At 43.3% G+C, this 25,404-nt stretch overlaps 1 protein-coding gene across 4 annotated transcripts in view; it reads right to left on the minus strand.

The window, feature by feature from the left end:
• Nucleotides 1–4,690: 4,690 nt before the first annotated feature.
• The window catches only part of CHFR (checkpoint with forkhead and ring finger domains), a 56,446-nt gene continuing 35,732 nt past the window's right edge, over nucleotides 4,691–25,404 (minus strand). For all 4 annotated transcript variants that reach the window (XM_083149934.1, XM_083149942.1, XM_083149917.1 and 1 more), the window contains exons 14-18: nucleotides 18,261–18,331; nucleotides 17,817–17,904; nucleotides 16,640–16,747; nucleotides 13,964–14,036; nucleotides 4,691–5,620 (exon numbers count right to left, since the gene is read on the minus strand). In XM_083149934.1, the coding sequence (XP_083006060.1) occupies nucleotides 5,578–5,620; nucleotides 13,964–14,036; nucleotides 16,640–16,747; nucleotides 17,817–17,904; nucleotides 18,261–18,331 (383 nt within the window). In that variant the 3' untranslated portion in view covers nucleotides 4,691–5,577. The remainder of the gene's footprint in view (nucleotides 5,621–13,963; nucleotides 14,037–16,639; nucleotides 16,748–17,816; nucleotides 17,905–18,260; nucleotides 18,332–25,404) is intronic.

Consider the following 25,404-nt stretch of genomic DNA (forward strand, 5'->3'; position numbering starts at 1 on the left):
ACAGATTTTCGATTGGGTTGAGGTCTGGAGACTGGCTAGTCCACTCCAGGACCTTGAAATGCTTCTTATGGAGCCACTCCTTAGTTGCCACGTTCCATCTTCAATGCTCTTACTGAGGGAAGGAAGATTTGGGCCCAAATCTCACGATACATGGCCCCATTCATCCTCTCCTTAATACGGATCAGTCATCCTGTTCCCTTTGCAGAAAATCAGTCCAAATCATGAGGTTTCCACCCCCCATACGTCACAGTGGGTATGGTATTTTTGTGATGCCACTCACCATTATTCTTTCTCCTAACATGGCGAGTGGAGTTCATACCAAAAAGTTCTATTTTACTCTCATCTGATCACATTACATTATCCCAATCCTCCTCTGGCTCATCCAGATAGTCACTGGCAAACTTTAGATGGGTCTGGAAATGTGCTGGCTTACATTTCGGGTGCTGAGGGATTTGAACCCATGACGACGTAGTGTTACTAATGGTAACTTTTGTGACTGTGGTCCCAGCTCTCTTTAGGTCAGTGACCAGGTCCCCCGCCTGTGTAGTTCTGGGCAAATTCCTCACCGTTCTCAAGATCATTGATACCACTCGAGGTGAGATCTTGCATGAGCCCCAGGTCGAGGGATATTGTCAGTGATCTTGTATTTCTTAAATTTTGAAATAATTGCGCCAACAATTGATCTCTTCTCACCAAGCTGCTTGTGCATCAAGTAGCTCATCCCAACCTTGTGCAGCTCTACAATTTTGTCCCTATGTCCTTTGACAGCTCTCTGGTCTTGGCCATGGTGGAGAGGGTACAATCTGACTGGTTTGAGGGTGTGGACAGGTGTCTTTTATACAGATAACCAGTTCAAACAGATGGCATTAATACAGGTAACGAATGGAGGATAGAAGAAATTCTTAAAGTAGTAACAGGTCTGTGAGCCAGAAATCTGGTTGGTAGGTGATAAAATTTTTTATTTTCCGCAAGAATATACAAATAAATTGTTTCAAATAAATCATACATGTACAATGTTTTTTTTTTCCACATTCTCGCTCTCATCATTGAAGTGTACCTATGATGGAAATTACAAGCCTCATCTTTTTAAGTGTGTCAACTTGCACAATCTGTGGCTGTCCAAATACTTTTTTGCCCCACTGTATGCCTGGGGAGTGTGGAAAAATAATATGCATATTTAAACAAGATTAGAACCTCTTAAGTGTCTAGATTACAGTCCTATCATTACCAACCAAAACTCTGACTTGAATTACACAACCATTCTCACCCAGAAAGCAGCAGAGAAAAGGGCTTCAGGAACCACAAAGGAGATGGCTATACATCTAGTCATGGCTAGTTTTGTTACTTAATCTGCAGTACCCTTAAAACTGATACCTGGGCTGTGCAAAACTATGGCAGGACATAATTTTATCACTAGAAAAAGCACTGGTGTGATTGGTATATTAGTCTTTTGTTCTAGTCAGACATGACCAGGACCAGTATACATGCTCCATAGGTCACATGCAATGTCCTCAGGTTTTCTCTGCTGCACATCAAAATCTAGCATGATCGCTAGTGTGTATGGCAAACCAGACAATAAATGATATGTAGCAGCTAGACCAAGGCTGGGCAACACCGGCCCTCCAGATGTTAATGAACTACACATCCCAGGATGCTTTGCATTAGTTTTGCTATGTGGCCATGCTGAAACTGATGCAAGGCATGCTGGGATGTGTAGTTCATCAACATCTGTAGGACCGGTGTTGCCCAGCCCTGAGCTAGACGCACTGGGAGTGATTCAATAAGGTGCTGTTAGGTTGACACAGGTATCTAGAGTCATGCTGTCATTTTGGACAAATGTCTGGCAGCCTCCAGGTCAATTTTGATGATGGGCTGCTCCACTGGGCCATGGACAGGGCCGGATTTGCCACTAGGCCCGTGAGGCACGGGCTAGGGGCGGCACAAATTAAGGGCGGCAGGCAGCCAGGAGCCTCGCCCAGAACATGTCACTAGCTCTGGGTCCCTATGGGCAGCAGCATCGGATGACCGAGCAGCAGCACTGACATCAACCCTAGCAAAGATGCCTGTACAGACCAGGAGCTAGTGACCTGTGCCGGCTAGGCTCCTGCTCACACAGGTGTCCGGCGGTACCTGTGCTTCCTCCTCAATGCTGCTCGAGCCGCAAATCCATGTACCCAGCACGGAGGTGTCTGTGTGGCCGGCTGCCAGCTACAGGAGCCTCTGGCGGGAGGGTGACGGGGACGCTGCAGGCGGAAATGGAGGAGTCCCAGGGGCTTGGTGAGGCAGCTGGAACTGAAGACATGCTGGCAGGGCTGCTCAGCTCTCCTCCTCCGTCGCTGACCTACAGGGCGAGTACCGGTGGTTGCGAGAGCAGGTGAAGAGGCTGACCGGCTAAGTGGAGGCACTGAGTGTCGGGGATGGTCCGACCAGGTACTGGGGGGGTGCGGACTAAAGTGTGGTGCCTAGGGGGGGCCTGACCCCCAAATCCGGCCCTGGCCATGGAGGTTGGCCCCCATGCACCTTTGTAGCAGACATTCACCTCTAAGGATCAATAGCAGTTTCCCCGTCTGTTAAGTAAATTGGTGCTATTATTCCAGTCACGATACACCTTCACATGAACAGTTCACAAACTGCACAGTTTTAGACACCCACCCTGGGCCCAAAAGCCAGTAATCGCCCCTTTTGGCCACAACAGCAATGAGTGATATGTTTGCAAACAGCCTATTGAACACCTAATACACCGACCAAGCTCTAGGAATTAAATATTCTCCCTTACATCTGCCTTTGCCTACTTCCACCAAAATGCTGATCCCTGCTGTAATACAGTTATTATAAAAAGAATGATAAAAATGAATGCTGCATACCTAGCTTGAAAGAAGGTGGAAGCAGAGCTACAGGAAACCTTTAGAATATAAAATGCCTGCACTACTTGGACTCAACACTATGGCCCATTTCCCATCAGTGAGGGCCTAGATAAACTGCATGAGGATGACAACTTACAGAGAGCTCAGAAATAAAGCATGTGTTCATTGGGGACCGTTGAAGCATCTTGATGACGTGTTTGAGAACCACTTCTACAGAGGATCTAGTTCTCTAAAATTCTACTTTGTTTAGCCATTTGTATTATTTCTCCACAATAAATACATTTCATTCAAATTAGTACATTCTAGCAACAGAAAAGAAAAAGAACATTCCCTTTTTTAGGTGGAGCCTTTATTATGAAAGCATGAGTATTGATGGTTAAGGAGAGCTTATTTTCCTTTATGTTCTCGCAGTTTAAATTTTGGTTCATTTATTTTTCTGTGCAAGGAAGGTTTGATTATTTTACAAAGAAATAAAAAAAAATAAAAAAAGGCACAAATTGTTGTGGAACCAACATAAACAAATTAGAAGGATGTGGGTAGGGGCATAGTCAAAGAAGTGTCAAAATAGGCTCTGCACATGGATGGGAAAAAACTCGGCAGCCCTGACATTATGCCCCCCAAAAATAATTCACATACAGCCTCGTATGCAATGGCTACAGCCCATCAATGCAGTCCTTTTGCATACGATGTATTGTTTTTCAATGCCATTGACTACCACAGTATCCAACAAATCTTTGCGGCAGGCATGGCTATTTCTGATGCGCCAATGCTGCCACTGGTAGTCCCTGCTGCCAGCGTATGGACGGTCAGTGGACCGCCTTCAAACACAGGTTGATATATCTGAACATTTTGGTTCACAGACATATTCGGTGTACATACCGGCCCGACTGTTTGCTTGCTCAGAAAATAGATTACCATAGAGTACCCAGCTTAATAAATAAAGTAATCCAAGAGAACATTCCAATTTTTGCAAAATGCATGTTTCAATAGCTCTTTCCAACAAATTGAGCCCTTCCATTTTTTAACACTGGACCTGGGCCATGATTCTGATCTCCCCTGGCATTTGCCCGCTGCAGGAGAAATTATTCGATGGTCACCGAATAATCGGTCACCAGGGCTCTAAAATATAAATGTCACTGGAGACTGACCTTTTTGATATTTGCACAGTTCAGTTTGGCGAGGGCGCTCACACAGCACATGCGCATTACTGATTATGCACAGGGCACAAACATCGGTCCCTCGCGCGTTCGCATGGATTAGAATCAGCGCCCTAAAGCAGAGTGGAAAATTTGCAAATGTTGTAGGTGCCAGGAGGTGTACGGAGAGGTCTCTATCCTGTTGCTTGTATAAAAAAGGTACAATTATCAGACTGCACATCAGTCAAACATTAACCTGAGTTTCCCTATGGTCATGCAGCATGGCCACTGGAAGGAGGATGCTGGAACCATTCTACTGCATACCAAATCATAGCTGCAAACAGTAACATGCCGCCAAAGTAGTCCTGACATTTCTGGGTTTTACTACCACTGACATTTCTCCCCCAAACGCGGACTACCGATCAAATACTTTTTGAATAAAGGGCTCTCTGCTACCGCCATCACTAGCCTGCCGGAGTGCAAGATAAAATCTGTATATTGCCAATGAGTATGCATTAGCACACAGGCCACCTGGCTGTAGCACAGGACTCAGTGTTAGGTCTTTCTGGGAAATTTATGCAGTCTCCAGGTGTAATTTTCCTGCTCTTGTCCAGAGCTATGACCTTTTCCTTTTTGCAAAATAATCAATATTATAACAACAAAAACTATATAGATAATATAGACATCAGATTAGCATTGTGCAAGAAAAAGTTATATTGAAAAGAAACCAATCTTCATATTGTTCTAGAATTATAATACATGGAGAATGTGGCTTGAGGTATAAACATTTACAGTTTCCCTGTACCATACAGTACTGTAACTTAGTCCATAGAAAAAATGATGGTACAAAATGGGGAGAGTACACATAAATGGTAATCACATGGCTTGGAGACATAATCCACGAGCGACACAAATATCTTGTTATGCAGGTCACATACACAGAAAGCACAGTACGAAGCTGGAGTGTTCCAGGACTCCATTCGATGAATGAACAAATAATTCACCCCATTCTAACCCTTATGTCCAAAGGAGAAGCAGAATAAACGTAGTCATTATGTGCACAACAAACTGATGGCTGTAAGTAATCTCCTTGAATGGAAAGACTATGGAGCAACCTGCACTGAAGTCAGTCATTTTTTTTTAAATAAGTAAAATTAGCCAAAAAGGTTATGTACAATAGTATATTGTCCATCCACAGCAGCGATGTTCAGCAAAAAAGTTGTAATACAAACTCACATTGAACAGATCAATCCAATGTTTAAACCATTATTTACATGCATTTAACTGGAAGATACATATCTTGCATTGCATAATATTATCAGTCACCTTTTCTCGATCTTAAAACCATTGTAACTCCATTTAGAAAAAAAACAGCAATTAAGCTGCTACTGCCACTACCTTCTTATTTTCCCCAACACAACCTGTCTAAAGAGCGTAGACAGTCTTGAAAATTCAGGAATGGCGAGCTGCAGAAGACATGGGGACATAGATGTTCTGATGCTTTCGCTTGTGAGAACATAGCAGTATAGTTCCTCAGGGGACCTTAGAGACGTCCCTGATGGCAGATGATCACAGACTTAGTTCTTGAAGCGGGTTTGTTCACAGATGTGGTTGAATTTCCTAGAAGGTAAGGACAGGGTTGTGGTTTTCATTTTACACAGTAAATGGTCAAGGCTTTCTCGCATATCTACAAATACATTTATAGGCGCTAGAACAGGGAGGTGCTCCCCCCCCCCAAAATAAATAAATAAATATGTGGAGAGGCACCAGTCATAGAGCACACTGTGGCTGCCATCCACAGTTAACCCAGTCAGTGTCAGGACAGAGAGAAAACCCTTTTAATCTGCTCCAATTCTCTGCCCACAGCCCTTCTCCGCTACTCTCCCCAGCATTCAGTTGTAACCCCTACAGTTAGATTTGCAGAAGATGTGAGTTATGATTCCTGAAACGGAGAATTACATTTCCTTGAATATTGTGGCGCTTCTTGAAATCTCAAAGGGTGGCATTCCACTACCTGCTTACAGACATTGACAGTAGCCTCTGCTGCAATACTAGTCATTTAGTTTTGTTGGAAAGAGCGCAAACAACAACATCTGAGCTGTTACTAGGATCCTGGTTGATAACGGCTTTGGATGAAGACTCACTCCTGTTTGGCATGTTCCAGGGTTTTATTGCCTTGCTGGATCTGCAGGGCCTGGACTTGGTTGATACTCCATGACTGACAAAACTGAGTTTTCAAAATTGTAGTGTAAATGGTAAGTGAAGGTAGACATCCCATAAACCTGACACAATGAAGTCTCCTTCTAGAAGCCTGGAACTTAAGAGATTCTATACAAAATTTGTATTATCTTTACAAACAGATGGAGGTTCATAAGACATAACAGTGGGGAATTCTGCTGACTGTTTCTGAAGGGCAGACACTTGCGGTTGTATAATTCTACCCTCATGAGTTCAGCATTTGTAATTCTATTTTGGATCCTTTTTTTTAATATAATTTCTTTATCTCAAGAATAACTTTCAATATTGAAATACAGAAATGTAAATTTGAAAACCTGGTATGCACAGAAAAAGGACCAAAAAAATAACAGTGAATCAGAGTTAGATGGATATTTTTACTTATTATACCAAATCCTTCTAATTCCAACATCATCAGATTGAGATCAAAAAGAGGAATCCTGTTCATATTGAAATGTAGTTCTTTGTGAAAGATATAAACAATAGAGGAAAGGAGAGAGAAGAGGAGAAAAAGGAAACTGAAAAAAAAAAAGGGAATCATCTGGCAGGGGGGAGGCTTTATTTATAGATCCATACATCAATTAAAAGCAGTGTTGATTTGGTCAGGGATTTTCAAATTTAGTTTTAGTCTTATTTAATTTCATCAAATTTTATGAAAATGACTGTCACACTTAATAGTTACATTTTTTTATTTCGTCACATTTTTTTATTTCGTCTTAGTCAAATTTTAGTAAGTGGATCTTGACAGACATTTTCATCTAATTTTAGTAATTGATTTAGTCATAGCTGTGCACTTTATTGATACTGTAATGGATTTTTGCAGAAGATAATTTCTCTATCATTCCCTTGAATATTTTGTATACATTTCACTATGTGAACTAGGTATCAAACAAGAGCAACAAAAATATTTCCTTCACCGCCAGTCATTCAGTTTTTGCAAATTTCAATTCATAAATACAATTTTTTTACATTTTTCATTTCTAGGAGAGGATGGATAAACTGCATAAAATACAGTATTATTAATTAAAGAATCCCCCAAAAATCAGTCAAACAATGTGGTGCCCTGATGAAAATGGTACAGCATTTTTGTCTAGTCAATATTAGTCATGACAACATGGACGAAATTTTAGTCAACATTTTCTTATTAAAAAATTCCTATTATTGTTATTATCACATTTTAGTCACTGAAAAAACCTTTGTCCGCAAACAGTTTTATTCTTAATTTTCATTGACGACATTAAAACTGATTTAAAAGTAACTGATTGCAACAATAAATCGACCAGTGTAGGACTGGCCTAGACAAGAATTACAACTATCATAAATCAAATCAAACCTATTCTAGGGGTATCATTTCCTTATACTTAGAAGAGGTTTTCAATATCTATATGGTTTGAAAAAGGCCACGTTTTTCTGGAGAAGAGCAATATATTTTATTCATGTAGAAGTCCATGCATTGCCACCAATCCCAGAAAGTAGGCGAGTTTAAAGAACGCCAACGAACTGGAGGAACTGCTCTAGCAGCGTTCTTTGTATGTCGTAGTAGGTACTTTTTTATTTAGTGATCGGTATAGCAGAGTGAGATAATAACCAAAAGTTAGGACAGAGCTACTGGAATACCCAATATCTCTGCTGACCAGTTCAGAACATTTGGGAAAGAAAGGGGGGACTGGACTGCACACCATATTTTTAAACATATTGAGAGGTGCTACCAAGTTAAGGCTTCTAGTACCATACAGGAAAAAAGAACAATACTGATGCACACTCTAGGTGCTAAGAACACTGATAGTAAAAATAATTTTGATAACTCTTACAATTAACATGGAGTATAATTGAAGTTCTTAGCACAATGTTCAGAACATTTCCCTATTAATAGGTAATAAAAGGGCAATCCCACCATAAGTGTATTTGTGTCCCCTGGTCTTTACCACATACTGTATCCAGCAGAGAGGAGAAACACTTGGATAGAATGTGTGTAAAATAGTGCACAGAATCTGTACCACCTGGGAAAATCTTTTTTTCCCCAATGCTCTTGATAACATGGTACAGAGGATGAGAGCGCTTTTAGGAGAATTTGATATAAAGTAGTTTGGATGCCCATAGTTTCAAAACAAAGTAAGATTGTTAATACAGGTGGAGTATCCTGTATCCGTACATCCCTTATCCGAATTATTCCAAAAACCGTGGTTTTTTGAATCATTTGAATTTTTCTTATTTTTAACCCCCCTAACCCTCTTTTCATACTTACCAAGTCCCCGGCAGGGCCGTCTTAACATTAGGAAGGGCCCCTGGGCAACCTAGTTCACTGGACCCCCTCCCCCCAAATTAGTTTGCCCAGGAGCCCACAGTCACCTCCCCAACCCTCACCTCTCTGGCTCCGTGCGGCAGCCAGTCAGCTTCCGGCGGCCGGGGATCCGATCATCTTCGCTGGGGGATCCGGGCAGCGGGATCAGGGCAGCGGCGGTAGCTAGGAGCCTGCCCTGAAGTGGCAAAGCGCTATTAACTGGCGGGGCGGGAAGCGCTGTTGCATTTGAAAAGACTGGCCAGACGCTGATTGGCTGAATTCAGCCAATCAGCGTTCGGCCAGTCTTTTCAAATGCAGCAGCGCTTCCCGCCCCACCGGCAAATAGCGCTAATGGGAAAGATGGTGGCCGAGTGGCGAGGATCAGGGCGGCGGTGGCGGTAGCTAGGAGCCCGAAGCGGCGAAGCACTATTTGTCGGCGGGGGCGGGAAGCGCTGTTGAATTTGAAAAGACTGGCCGGATGCTGATTGGCTGAATTCAGCCAATCAGCATTCAGCCAGTCATTTTAAATGCAGCAGCGCTTCTCGCCCCCCCTGCCGGCAAATAGCGCTTCGGGCTCCTAGCTACCGCCACCGATGCCCTGATCCCCCTGCCGGATCACCCAGTGAGGGTGATCAGAACCCCGGCACACGGACCCCCGAAATTAAATTCACTGCTAGCTAGGAGGTGAAGCGCTGTTGCCTTTTCAAAGACTGGCCGGATGCTGATTTTCTGAATTCAGCCAATCAGCGTCCGGCCAGTCTATTCAAATGCAACAGCGCTTCCCGCCCCGCCGGCAAATAGAGCTTCGCCGAATCAGGCTTCTAGCTACCGCCACCGCCCTGATCCCCCTGCCCGGATCCCCCAGCGAGGGTGAGCGGATTCCCGGACCCCGGCCACCATCTTTCCTATGGGGCTGGGCCAGGGGCCCCTAGGTCCTAGGGCCCCCGGGCAACTGCCCATCGTGCCCAATGGGAAAGACGGCACTGGTCCCCGGGCGTCCACAGCAGGCCTCCGGCATCTTCTCCAGGGTCTCCAGCGGTCCCAGGAATGCATTGCGCGAGTGTGCGCGCGCCGGTGACGTCATTCCTGGGACCGCTGGAGACCCAGAGAAGATGCCGGAGGCCTGCTGTGGATGCCTGGGGACTGGGTGGATGCCGAGGGACCACCGGACACCATCAGGGGACAGGTAAGTATGCTTAAGAAAAAAATTCCAAAAACCGAAAAATTCCACTATCCGGAATGCTCGTGGTCCCGAGCATTTCGGATAGGGGATACTCAACCTGTACATATATTAGTTCATCCTTTGGACAAAATAAAATGCCACAACATATATATATATATATATATATATATATATATATATATATATATATATATATATATATATATATATATCCAGTAATCTTTGCTTGTGAGTCTTTATTTGTATGTCAACATCTCAGAGGACTTCTGCACACCATCAGAAAACAAATATTGTAATCTGTAATGCCTGTTGTCTTCCATTAGGCAGCAGCACCCCCAAACATACCCGGCAGGAATTGGAGGTTTTTAACAATAAGTCAAAGAGGAAATCTTTGTGGAAAGATCCAAATGGACACATCTTTTTCCAAATGGAAAAGGTAGGGCCCACGGTTTGATGTATAGATCGGCCTACATCTGAGTCTCCAACTGGACCCATTGCTTGTCACCTGATTTCCAAATCCATTCCAAGATCCTATTAAGTATAGTTGCCCGGTGGCATGCAGAAATTATAGGAATTTGTCTACCACCTTGAGGTTAAGGTCTCCAGATTATTTGGTGATTAAACCTGGGCTTTCTTCCACCCACACAAAAGCCCATAAAACATAATGTAATTCAGAAAGGTATTTTTGGGGAAGAAGTATCGAATTGTCTGGAGAAAGTATTCTAGGAAGAATGTTCATCTTTAGGATGCTAATACGGCCATGAAAACTTCAGAGGTTGCCATAGTAACAAATCTGTCCGTATTTTATTAAGGATAGGGGTAACATTTTGTGAAAATAATTTGCATTTGTAAAAGTATTGTAAATGTGATAGGTTTCATTTAAAAGGTAAACTACTCGACAAGAGTAGAGACTATAGTGGTTGTCGCTGTAACATTTAGAGCAACAGATTTATAGTTCATTTTAAAGCTAGATAAGGTGTGGAAACTATGAAACTCATTAGAAACATAGAATTTGATGGCAGATAAGAACCACTTGACCCATCTAGTCTGCCCCTTTATTAAAAATGTTACCTCAAACCATATTTGATCCTTATTTTTTTTGTAAGGATGTCAATATGCCTATCCCCTGCATGTTTAAATTGTACTACTGTATTTGCCTCGATCACCTTTGATGGGAGGCTATTCCACTTATCTACTACTCTTTCTGTGAAATAATTCTTCCTCAAATTTCCCCTGAATCTTCCTCCCTCTAGTTTCAGTGCATGTCCTCGTGTTCTGTTGCTCCTCTTCCTGTGAAGAATGTCTCCCACCTGTACCTTGTTAAAGCCCTTGATATATTTGAAAGTTTCTATCATGTCCCGCCTTTCCCTTCTCTGCTCCAAAGTATACATATTAAGATTGTTTAGTCTTTCTTGGTACATTCATAAGGCTTGTTTGGGATAACAGTGGATTTGTAATGGTAGTTAATAAACCATCCACAAGAGGGCTAGCTTATATTCCTGAGATATCTGGGTTAGCTCGTATTGCTTTCACCATGGCCTCCATGCACAGTATAAACATTGGCATAGAGAGCAGGCATTCTTGCCTTGTTCCATTATTAACATGAATAACTTTAGATAGATTGCCATAGCTTACTATGGCCATATTCCTATAACCCACTGAATTGTTCCCTATAACCAGTCCTTGGAAGTCACAGGAGACAGAGCAGCAGATACAAGATTTCAACTTAACAGGTGCAGATGTATGAAGCATTGAACAGTGATAAATTGGAGAAAAACAAAGTACCAGCCAAATCACATAATTGCCATGTTACAGGCTAGGTTTGTAGTTTCTCTTCCTATTTTATCACTCTACAAGGTTTAATACATCTGCCTCACAATGAGATCATTTAATTAATGGTCATTATAAAGCAGCTTTTTTGTTAGATGGGACATACTTTATAACTAATGTAAAAAAACACTTGCTCAATCTTAATAAATAATTCATATGATTGGAGGAAACCAAGCACCGCTCATCACCAGGCCAATACAATCCCTACAGTGAAGCATGGTGGTTTCAGAATCATGCCCCGGAGAGGTTTGTCAGCAGCAGGAACTGGGAGATTAGTCAGGTCAGAGGGAAAGATGAATGCAGCAGTGTACAGAGACATCCTGGATGAAAACCTGTTAGAGTGCTCTTGACCTCAGACTGTGGTGACTTATTCATCTTTCAGCAAGACAAAGACCCTAAGAATACTGCCAAGATATCAAAAGGAGTGGCTTCAGGACGACTCTGTGGTAGAGCACAGACTTGAATCCGATTAAACAGCTCTGGAGAGATCGGAAAATAGCTGTACACCAACACTTCCCATCCAACCTGATGGAGCTTAAGAGGTGCTGCATGTGGGCAAAACTGCCCAAAGATAGGTGTGCCAAGCTTGTGGCATCATATTCAATAAGACTTGAGGCTGTAATTACTGCCAAAATGTACATCAACAAAGTATTGAGCAAAGACTGTGAATACTTAGGTGATCTAGTTTTTTATTTTTAATAAATTTGCAAAAATCCTAAAAACTTTTTTTACATAGTCATTTATGGGGTATTGTGTGTACATTTTGAGGGGACATTAATTTAGTTCATTTTGGAATAAAGCTGTAACATAACAAAATGTGGAAAAAGTGAAGCACTGAATACTTTCTGGATGAACTGTACATTTATGTATTCAATACATTATTCTTTCACGGAATTACAAGAGCAAATTACGCACCACACAGTATTGCCCATAGCGCCACATTATGCCCTGCAAAGTAATACCCACAGCGCCACATTACGCCCTGCACAGTAATGCCCATTAGGCCACATTACTCCCCACACAGTAATGCCCTAAGCTCCACATTACGGCCGTTGCACCACATTATGCCCCACACAGTAATGTCCATAGCACCACATTATGCCCCACAGTAATGCTCATTGCCCTAAACTAAGCCCCATACAGCAAAGCCCATAGCACCACATTATGCCCCACATAGTAATACCCACTGCGCCAGGTACCTTTGTAGACGCTGGAGCGCATAGCAGCCAATCACAGTCGCAGCTTTAGGGTCACATTAAGCTCTCTCCAAGTGCAGGAGTGGGGAGTGAATCAAGAATATCCAGCCACAGATGATCGGGAGAGTGAAGCTTAGAATGGCCCAGGGGTGGAGCTTCTGGTGATAAGGGGAATATGTACTGGGATTCAAGGTCACATCTGTGGCCAGACTACATACAGTAGCGTGGTTTGGAAGTGGGGCTTTAAATGTGGGCAGGGCTTAGTGCGACCCAAGAAACAGCAGGAGGAGGGGAAAGTGTGGCCTGTCTCCTCAGAGCGTGACTGGTTGCAGGGGGGAGAGGCGGGCCCTAGAGAGAACTTGGGCCCCATAGCAGCTGAACCCCCTGCACCCACAGTAGTTACCCCACTGGTTATAAGCAGTGACTTGTTTATTCAGTATTGAAAAACCTCATCTCACATTAATAATGTGTATCCGCTTTGCAACAAACAGCAACAATAACAAGCTAAGAAGGACTGTTACAAAATAAAAACGGTTATATGCAAATATAAACATTATTGCATAAACTGATCAAGATATAGAATAGGTACACAATGACAAAACAAATAATTAAATTTAATATGTCCATAACAAAATGTGATATTATGTACAGAAAAAAAAAACTTAATGTTATCAATAAATTAATGTCTCTATGGAGAAAAAGCGTTTTGATAAACCCAAACTATCTCAAGACTTGGATGTGGACATCGGAGGACACTGTGGACGCCGTGGGACCATTGAGGCTCTACCAGGGGACAAGGTAATTATTAAAAAACAAAAGTATTCCAAAAACCATAAATATCCCTTATCCAAAATTCGCATGGTCCCGAGCATTTCGAATAAGGGATACTCGACCTGTAACACATTTCCTTCCCTTCTATTCTTTAGGTTTTTATTGTTCACTAATCGCATTTTATTAAAATTAAACTTGTGTTACAAGAGACCGTGTGCATCCATAGAACCTTTTTTCCTACGTTTTCCTTGAACAACGTGAGAGCAGAAAGCCGCAATACAAATATAAATCAGTCACAGTAGCAGTGTAAAAATAATAAAGGTACATTTTTTTACGCAAAAGCATACAAAATGATGATAACGTACATTATGTAGTAATTTCAATGAAATTGCAAAAAACATTTGTAGCATTGTACTTACTGCTACAGAACAATATTCATAAGATAGAAAATATACTGCAATACTCACATAGCATGATGTGCTTTGACCTGAGTTCTGCAGTTACGTCCCCAGTAACAGTTTGGCCGTGATGTCACAGACACTATGAAGAATACACAAACCTTTATTTCAGATATGTTGACCTCATTCCCATAGGATCATCAAGATCAGAGTCTGGTTTATAATCGCATATAAACTGGTTATCACCAGAACTCCTTAACCCAATAATTGATGAGTCTCTCCTAGTGAACTACCCTTCCATGTGTTAGCTCTCACTTGATATGGTCTTTGCTCAACATTGGGTACTTATGTAGTATCTGGGCGCCCGATTTTTTGATTGTATGCCTTAAGTTAAGGCATACAATCAGATGCGATATCGCATCGCATCGCATACGACCACATCGCATGCGATGCGATGACCCGATTTTTCCATAGGATTCAATGTTAAAATGGACTGAGTCCATTTTAACATGGAATTCAATGGGAAAAAGGGGTCCTTTTCATACCCCTACTATCCAAGTGGGCATGGAGTTGGATATAAACCTGTGGCGAGCGTAGCGAGCCACCGAGCCCGAAGCGTGGCGAGCGTAGCGAGCCCCGCGAGGGGACACAGAATACCGTCCCCTCGCGGGGCACGCTTCGCTCGCCACGCTTCGGGCTCGGTGGCTCGCTACGCTCGCCACAGGTTTATATCCAACTCCATGCCCACTTGGATAGTAGGGGTATGAAAAGGACCCCTTTTTCCCATTGAATTCTATGTTAAAATGGACTCAGTCCATTTTAACATTGAATCCTATTGAAAAATCGGGTCCATCGCATCGCATCCGATGCGATGTGCCCGATCCGACCCGATTTCTAAATCGGGCGCCCAGATACTACATAAGTACCCAACATTGGGATATTTCTGACTTCTCCAACTCCCCAATCTACCTCTCTGACCATAACCTGCTCTCTTTTAACCTTTACCCCTCTGCTTTCTCCATCTCTGCATCCTCAGCCTACCATCACCAAGCATAACATTGAGGCTATTAATAGTTTCCTTTTCCTTCCTGCTTGACTCACTTCGCTCTCCTATTCTTTCTCCTGTCCTGAACAAGCTACTTCCATATACAATCCCTCCCTTACTTCTGTCCTTGACTATGTTGCTCCAACCACTATTCACCATCGCAGATCAACAACTTAACCCTTGCACTCCAAATCAGCAGACATCTGAAAAAAACATTCCTTTACTGCCAAGCAACAGTGCTTAAGTCACACTCTAAAACGGATTTAATTTATTTCAAGTTTAGGCTCTCATCATACAGGGTTGCCATTTCACTGTCTAAACAGTCATACTTCAAGATAATCATCTCCGCCGAGTCTTTAAACTCCCAACATCTCTGTGCCTCTGTCAACCCTCAACCCTCTGCCCTTGACTTTGCCAGCTACTTCACAAATTTACTCCATATACCAAGACATTACATCCCATCCGGGGCTCAAAAACATGCCCCTTCCCATATATATTACTAACAGATTTATTTTCCCCCAATATCTGTAGATGAAGTAATGGCCCTCATTCTGCCTCCCCCACCCAACTAGACCCCATTCTCTCCTACCCCTTTCCTTCTGCCAGTTTCCATCTTGCCAACCTTCCACTCATCAGGCACTGTGCCTTTAAGCATGCTTTTCTCTCCTATACTTAAAAGAAAAGACTACCCTGATACTAACACTCACTATTCCCCTTTTGTCTCCAAACTCCTTGTGCATGTTGTCTACAGTCACCTGTCTTTTCTCCTTTCCTCCAACTTAACCAATTTCACTCTGGCTTCCATCTTCTTCACTCCACCAAACTGCACTCACTTAAGTCTGCAATGACCTCCATGCTGCAAAATCCAAGGGGCCCTACTCTTTGACCTCTCTGCTGCTTTTAAAATGGTGGACCATGCTCTCCTCATGCAAATACTTCACTCCATTGGTCTGCGTGAGTCTTCTTCTGGCTGACCTACAACATCTCTTACCACTCTCTGTCTTTATTCATGACTGCAACTCTCCAGTACTTCCACTAACAGTAGTTGTCTCCCAAGTTTTTGTCCTTAAACCTTTCCTTTTTCGCTCCCCCTATATGTTGTCTTCAGGTGAGCTCATTTGCTCTTTCGACTTCCAATATCATTCTCCTATGCTGAAACACAAATTTATCTTTCCTCCCCTGACCTCTGCCCCCTCTCTTGTCATTTGTATCTCCAACCACATATTCAGTATCTCACAGTCCTGACGTTTCCATCTCAAAAAAATTTCCAAGCTGAAACCCTTTCTCACTCTAAACGCAATGAAGACCCTCATCCACTCGCTCATAATTCAGCAAAGAGCATAAGTGTACTATCGAAACACATATCACGTATAGTAATGCCCTTAGTGATCCATGAGGACAGATTATGATCTGATAGACTGTTAGGATAAATTAATCGAAGGGAGAGGAATCAGTTAAAAAAGGCCAAGTAGCTTATCCCATTCCTATAGAGCCTCAAGTGTCACCCGAGACACAAAAGGTGGCATGGTTCTGGAGCTAGATGGGATCCAAATGAAGTTCCTTAAGGGAAACTTGCCTAGCATTTCCCCCTCCAACTCAACAAAGGGTTTGGGATTAGGCATACCGGACCAATTGTTAGAATGATTAAACAAATAACAAAGATAGATAGATTCAGAGAAGGACAGATTAAGGCTGGGTACCTGGTAACTCGGTAGGTGGGATGTTTTGCCTGTATTGGTAGGTTAGATCTCTAAAGTTACGCAGACCACAGAAGTAGCAGAGAACAGTGTTTCCATTTATTCTGTAATCTGTAGGCACAAGCATATGTAAATATAAAAAATGGTGAGCAAAGCAAAACCCTAATGCATAACACCACGACTGATTCTCCTTAACAATTACATATGCAAACAAAAATACATTAGGATGTATAGGTTCAAAGGTTAATTAGTTGAATAACTTAAATGATCAGCTAATCACACATCAATGTACATTGCAGTACAAAATAATTTCTATATAACAAAGGGTCAATTTAATTAGATGGGGGGTGGGGCGCAGTTGCAATGGCGTGAAAAATGCCACCACTGGCTGTACAACTTGCCCTCGTGGCCCAATAACATCCCTGAATTGACCATTTTTGTTTGCAGACCTATAGAGTCAGGTAGTACTGTGAGCACAGCATATTGCTGCACTTACTCGCAGATGTGGCTATGCCTCACCTAATTGAACAGACCCCCAAAAATATCCAGCTCTTCTCATTTTATGTAGCCTACCCTCATAGGCGTGCGCAGCACATTTTATTAGGGGGTGCACCACCTACTGAGCATGTCTAACACCGCCATTGGGTGTGTCTAGCACCAATCAAGCGTGTCTCCTATCATCTTCTGGCACTCGCTACAATATAAAACGTCTCTCAGCCACACCATAATCTCCTGCCTATTTCAGTTTTAATCTTCTAATTACTCTGTGTAATAGTACATGCAAATAAAGTAAAAAAAAATGTATGGATGATGCCGGTATGTAGTGATATGACAATGGTCTAGTACAAATAATAATGTAAAACATACATAATTGATTGATGGGTGCTTCTTTTAATAGAATACAGTTCTAAAAAGCAGAAGTCTTTAGTAAAATGTATTGCTGGTTGCTAGCGGCAGGGAGGTGTTCATAAGGGTGGGCACAGCATTAGGGGGTGCCTGTGCACCCCTAACTCTCAATGTGTGCACGCCTATGCCTACGCTACTTAAGCAGTTTAAAGATGGACTGAGTGAGCAACACACAATTGCAACTACAGAAGCAGAAGTTAGACCTAGCGGAATATAGTAGCATTGCATGTTCAGACAGATATATAAACTCCGACAATGATAATACAATTCTTACCAGTAAGCATGAAAACTCCCCGCTGAACAGCAGCAAGACTTTCACTTAACAAGTCTTTCCACGTTAAGCCCCTGGATGCCAGGTAATTCTGGTAAAACATAAGCATATACGCAGAGTACATGAATTGATGCATGTTGTACTTTCATACAACATTAACGTCATTTATATGCAAAAGACTGGTAACTTGAATATGCTAAAATATCATTTGTATTAGGTTAGAACAGTCTTTTTAACATGGAATACATGGCCTTTTGTCTGTCGACCTTCCCATTGTCCACCTAATGCTTGTGTCGACCTTCCAACCCTACCCATGTGGACCTATTTCAGGTGTCGACCTAAGGCCTGTCGCACTTCAGTGGTCACCACAATGCTCGACCTAATGACCATATCCCTATGAAAAGTATACAAAATACTAAAATGTACCAGCATGCACCATAACTTTACCTTTAGAATATCTGACTCATAGTTGTTGTTGTTTAACACAGAGTCCAAACATTTTTCTCCGAGATTCAACTCTGAGGGAATAAAAGAGGGAGAAAGCAGAACATGTGCATTAAAATATAAAAATTCTCTCAAGAGCTCCATACAGGGTTCATGATAACATTTTGCAGATTCTTCATGGAAAACAGGATTCGGTACTTGTTTCCTAGCATGGCGCCCAGATTTGTTACATACGCCAACGTAGTGAAATCGCATTGCATCACGTTATAGTAGCATGCGATGCGATTTTCCCGTTCCCTCATTCACGCCCCCTGTCAGATACGCTCAGAAATCACTCTGAGGTGATATTCTGTTGTGAGAAGAAGCATACCTCAGAGCTGGTGGTGATTTTTGGAAATTATTCAGTATCTTTTGAGATTATTGAGATGGCTGAATCTATGACCGTGTTCTCGCTGCTTCAGATGGAGGAGGAAGCTATCGCCTTTTTCCAGGCGCATGATCTGCTTCCAGTGGCGCAGAATTGCGCGAATGGCCACACTATGCACCTTTCTTTAAAGGAATCAATGTGGCGCTGCCATGTAAAAGTGTGCCTGAGAGCGGCACCCTGGTTTCCAGGGTGCCGCTTGTCCTTTGTGACGATGCTGCGGTTCATCTATTCATGGGCCCAGGAGCTCACCTCTATTGAATATTGCAGCCAGCAGCTGGACATGTCTAAAAAAAAATGCTGTCCTCTATAACCGCTGGATGCAGGAGGCGTGCGCAATGGACATAATGGCCAGCGGAGGATTGGTGGACCTGGTCACATGAAGTTGATGAGATGCTGTTCGTCAAGAGGAAAAAACGCAGGCCGCATTCTTCCACAGCAGTGGATTTTTGGAGGGATATGCCATGAGACTGGACAGTGCTTCTTGCAAATGGTGCCCAGGCGTGATGCCACGATATTAATGGAGTGTATCCAGGAGAATATAGAGCCGGGCAACACAATCTATATAGAGTGCTGGAGGGCATACAGCACCGCCCAACTTGAACTGGCTGGTTACCAGCATTTTATGGTGAACCACCGGTTCAATTTTATTGACCCGGCCACAGGGGGAAAATGTAGAGCATTTGTGGAGCGCATGTAAGGGGCACAATAAGCGCCAAAGAGGCACTGTGCGTCGCAAGCTGCAGTCATATCTGACAGAGTTCATGTGGCGAAAAACATTGTGAGCCGAGGACCCTTTCCTCCACATAGTTGAGGCACTGAAGCTCCTCCCCAAGGATGATTAATTATTATTTTATTTATTGTTCTTTAATCATTACTGTTTATTTAAAAATTGTTATATTTTAATTAATGAATGTTCTTAATTATTTATGATACATTAATGAAATTATTTTAGTAAATTAGTTATTAGTTAACACATGTCGTCATTACTGTGTCAGCTGTATGAATTTGCAGGTGTGAATGTGGTCCTAAAACAGCAGCACTATCCACGCCACCCCGAAGTGTGGCGAGCGCAGCGAGGGGCGGCGGTACGCGTCCTCCGACCTTTTCATACCCCCACTATCCACGTCAGCATGGAGCAGATTTTATATAGTGTGGTGAGCGCAGCGAGCCACCGAGCCCGAAGCGCGGCGAGTGCAGCGGATTACTTTAAATGTATTCCACGTCCACTCGCCACGCTTCAGGCTCGGTGGCTTGCCACCACACTATATAAAATCTACTCCAAGCGGATGTGGATCGTGGGGGTATGAAAAGGTCGGAGGACGCGTTCCACCACTGCTCGCCACGCTTCTGGGTGGCGTTGATACTGGAGGTGACGCTAAACAATGCCATAGGTGCTTTCAATTGTAAGCACCCATCACATATCATACTATGCACACATCACATGTAATCACTTCTCATAGTAAGCACCCATCACATCTCATCGTGGGTGCTTCTACTATGAAATATCGCATCGCACCTGGTGCCCTGTGATTCAATGCGATATTTCATTGTATAAGCACTCCTGTGCATTTCATATGGACATCGCATAGCACTATACACGCTGCGCGATGCGATTTCACTACGGAGAATAGCCCAGTACCCTAAATTTGTACTGGGCGCCTTGCTAGGAAACAAGTACCCAGGATTCGGTTTCAGATTTGCTAAAATTGGTTCCTCCATTGGAGTACAAGGTAATCGTTAGGCTGGAGGAGCCTGGACACCAAAGGGTTCATCTTTAGGGCAGCGCAGGCAAAAAACGAATTCTGGTAACCCCAACGCACACCAGGAGTAAATGGGAGGGCATCCAGTGTCTTTCATGCCAATAAAATAAACAGATTTAGCAGGGAAGAAGCAAAACCCAGTTTTCTCCTTCAGCCATAGGGGACACTGGATTACAGACCATGGAACTGGAATGCTCCTGAGCTGCACAAAGGACTCTTTACACAAATGGAATGTCCCCAGAGGCAAAGGAGTCTAAATGTTAAATGTGAATATAAGCAATAGTTTGTTTGGTGGCAGGCTAACCACTGAGAGAAAAAAAAAAAAAAAAAACTCTTCAAACAGCTCCACATAAGTGCACAGTGCCCACACTGCATCCATAGTTGAGAGACGACTTGGATGTCCAGTCTGCTTAAAGGACGAACAATCTCTTGGTTGATATGGAACTTAGAAACAACTTTTGGAAGAAAAGTGTGCATGGTACGTAACAGCGCCTGGTCCGGTTGAAAAATTATGAAAGGAGATCTAAAGTGTATGAGAAGTCACTATGTTCAGAGAAATGGCAGGGCAAAGAGGTCGCCAAAAAGAAACCCACTTTACTGTAGGTCCACCAAGGTTTAAAAAGGGAGGATGTTGAAGATCCCTGAGAACAAATACCATGGCTTCACCAAAAGGTATGAGGGTTTAATGCGGAGAACTACCTGGAGGAAAGTTTGAACCGCAGTGATAGTAGCCAAATGCCCCTGAAAGTAAACCAAAAAGAGCAAAACCTTCAAAAAGGACAAAACCGACTGCAGAAAAGCTAAGTTTGGTGGTCTGGAAAATTTCAGGTCTAAGCTTTTGGTGAACACACGAGGAGACGTATATTTGATTTAAGATGGCTTTTATGCACAGAGTATGATCCCTAGGAGGGTTGTCTCATCAACCACCCCATCAAAGACGCTAGATCTACCGTCCTTGGGAAAGAATGTCTGTCACAGTGCCACGGCGGAGAGTGGTGTTAAGTCTGCGAAACACATAAAACATTAACATAGTCAAACCGGAGATATGAAGAGGAAAGTGCTGCCATCTTATTTTATCTTGCATACCACCAAGGGTAGAATCGATATCGGTGGGAAGATATAAATAAACAGAAGTTCAAAGAATTGAGAAAGCATCCACATGGAGCATCCTGGAACAGTAACGTGCAAGCCCTACTGTTGAGGCAGGAGGCCATCTAGTCTATGACTCGGTGACCCCAACGATCCACCAGTTGACCACCTCCTGGTGAAGAGACCACTCTACAGGGTGGACATCCCAATGGCTGAGATAATTAGCCTCCTAATGGTCCACATCTGGGAGGGTAAACCAATGAAAGTCAGAAAAAAAGAATCATTCCCCCCACTGCAAGATCCTGCCAACTTCATGCATGGCTTGGTAACTTATTGCCTCCGAGATGAATTATATAGGCAAATTTACACAGTCGCGTCAGAATGGATCATGACTGGAAGGCCCTGAAAAAGGGGCCTTGTCTTACGGAGGGCCCTGTAGATCACATGAAACTCAAAAGAGTCCATTAAAAGGTGAGAGTCTCTGTAGGACTAGCAACCCTGAAAGCTCACCTCCTGAGTGCTTGCCACCCGGCCCCAGAGGCTAGAATTCATGGTAAGAAACACCCACTTACGGAACAAGAATGGACGCCCTTTGTCCAAGTGAGACACCTGAAGACACAACAGGAGGGAGTGACTAGCTTCCAGGGACAAAAAATCCTCTCAAATTTGGGTACTTATGTAATATCTGGGCTCCCGTTTTTCTTATGAGACGGCAAGCGCTCGCCACGCTTCGGGCACGGTGGCTCGCCACACTATATAAAATCAACTCCATGTGTAGTTGGATAGTAGGGGTATGAAAAAAATGGGGTGCATTTAACATGGGAGCCCAGATAAAACATAAGTACCCAAATTTGATTGAAAGGGGGAACCCATTCCACTTGGCTGAAGGCCTGTCTGGAAGACTTACTAGTGAAACTGGGTGAACATCTTTTCCAAAAGTAGCATGCAATTGATGTACCCATATGGTTAGAGTGCGGAGAAGGGACTTGATTAATGCCTGTAGCAAAGCTATCTTGTCCTGGGGTTAAAAAGCACAACGAAGATAGGTGCCCAAGAGGGTTCACATGTGTGTCAGGCGCTGAGTAAAGTTGGACCTATGACAGTTGAAAAATAAATCCATGTTAAAGTAAACTAATTGTCAGGGAGAGATAATCCTGCAGAGCGATCATTGACTGGGCCACTAGGACGAGATTATCCAGATATGGTGTAATGTTGACCCCCTTAAAGTCGCATGGTAGTAGTCATAATTGAAATAACTTAAGTAAATACACAAGGGTGGGTGTATAACCTGAAGGGTAAGGCACAATAGGACTGCAAACCACAGGAAATTTGACTCTGAAGCATAGAGACAGGACTCTCCCTCTATCAAACGTTGCAGAACAACTGTAGACAGCCTCCTACCTTGGGAGTCATAGCCAGCATGCGGCTGGCTTGTCTGAACTTGGGAGGCAGCCTTGGTAGCCAGCCATTCCTGTATTCCTTTGGGCTTTCTGCCACAGGAGGAAGAAGTCCGACAGTGGAAGGAAGTTTGGAACCACTGATGAACATAGGGACAAAAGGACCGAAAAGAAGGAACATTAGCTTTGGGGGCTGTGGATTGCAGAAATGCTGATTTAATAAACGTATCTACGTCAGGACAAAGAGGCCACCACTAAAAGGGAGGCATTCATGCATTTTGTGTGCTTTCCATATGCAAAGCCAGAGAGTTCTTCTAGCTGCCAAAGCCAAAATTTGGACAAAAAGGATGCTGGAAGCCAAATCCTTCCAAGGTAGGTCACAGCTTCTCTGATACGCTCTACCACAGACTGCTCTCCATGCGGTGCATCGGAGCAAAAACATGTTCCACACGAAGATCAATTGCGCTGAAGGGTAAGTTACAGTCGCCTTTATCTTGCGTTTAAACAAAAACGTATCAAGGAGGGAGAGACTGGGACTGTGGCCATGGTCAATCCTACACCTATTATGTATGAAGAGAGAGCGGCCCTACCGGAAGACTGTGAATACTACCTGTACACAGCGAATTTGGTATGGGAACTGTACGGCTGTGTAGCGGAAGTCAATTCAGAGGGTAATTTAACTGGCACAACGGATAATAGGTACTTCTATCCCAGCCGCTGAGGATATTCAGAGGAAGCGCTGTTTGTGTAGGGCGCATGATATCTTAAAGAATATGACTCATCCGGCTAACAGATTGTTTGTGTTATTGCTTTCAGTATTGGATCAATAAGTACCTGTGTTTGAAGACAGGTGGCGTTGTGGTGAAAATTGGTATTACTATTGTGTACTACCATCTTTCAAACAATGCCATACTACATTTGAGATCAATTCATAGGTTAGGTTTTTTTTTTCCCACCAGGACAATGCACCAGCTCCCTCATCTGGAAATGTTGCAGCCAAATTGCATGAATTGTGCAATTTGATGAAGTCAGACAGCCGAAAACTAGTCAGGTGTTGCTAGGGTTGCCACCTCTCACGGATTTCCGGGATTCTCCAGGAATCGGTGGCAACCCTCCAGGAGGCTTTTCCAGTCTCCCGGAATCCGGGTGTCCAGAAAAGCCTCCTGCGCCTCGCCCTCTCCCCAGTGGCCAGAACCCGCCCGACTACCCGCCCCTCATCCCACCAGTGTGCACTGCAGCTGTGCGGGAGACGAGACACAGGCAGACACGTCAGATGACAGCTGGGGGCACGTACCAATGAGAATCCCACCTATCTCACTGTACTCCCCTCTCGCTGCCGGCCAATCACAATCAGCTTGCAGGCTGCATGTTTGGGATGCTGCGAGACCTCACCATATAGCTGGCACCTTATTTTGAATTCCAATCCCCACTGTTATCTTGAATGTAGTATTAGCCGCACTGGGAGCAGTAGTACTGGTCCCAGGACGCCGCCGTCACTACGGTGGAGGGTCCAGGGTGCACGCTGAACGGGGAGAAGATCCAGGCCCAGTGTGGTCAGCAGCAAGGTACTGTAACTTTGTATGTTATTGGCTCCACACTCACGGTGACCTCTGCACACATTACATACAAACAGCTGCAGTTATGGTGCACAGGTACAAGCACAGCCGCATCTCACAGTCCTATGCAACCCAGCAGCATACATACTCTAAGTGCGGGTGCTAGATGTCACCCTGGATGGGATGGAATGGATGTGAAAACAATGGGCCAGATTCAGAGTTGTACACTTACATACAGTCATAAGTAAGCAGCTGTGCAATACCCTAAAGCTAATATTACATTACATTACATATAATATTATATGCTATATACAAATATTACAGACACCACGCCCACTTTTTTGAATAGGCCACACCCACTTTTCCAGGAGGGCGCGCATTAGAATTGTGGGGAGTAGATCTCCAGGAATTCATGATGAGTGAGGTGGCAACCCTAGGTGTTGCTCATCTCCCACTGAATCCATAAATTAAGCAATCCTTCGGTTTCATCCTTTATATACTTATTTTGTGGAGATAAAAGTTGTTGTTTTTTTCATAGGTGTACACTTTTTAGATAGAAAATCTTTTAAAAAAAAATTCTATACTCATGTCATACAATATATATCTTTTTTATATAAAATTATTTTATTTTACAAAATACATTTGGCATATCCTTTATTGATGGTGATTTAGCAATTAAGTCGCCGCTACTCTATTGATTGTTTACAAAATTTGATACTACATAAATAAGGGTTGATCAATGATACCCACATTACCATATAAAAACTCATGGCAACCTTTTCCATGTGTCAACCTTTTCCATGTCGTCATAGGGGGTGCACCACCTATTGTGCATGTGTAACAACAACCACTGGGTGCGTCTTACAACACCAATTAGGTGTGTCTACCATCACCCTATAGATTGTAAGCTTGCAGCAG

This window comes from Crinia signifera, chromosome 1, assembly GCF_055691185.1.
Source record: "Crinia signifera chromosome 1, ASM5569118v1, whole genome shotgun sequence".
Taxonomy (NCBI): domain Eukaryota; kingdom Metazoa; phylum Chordata; class Amphibia; order Anura; family Myobatrachidae; genus Crinia; species Crinia signifera.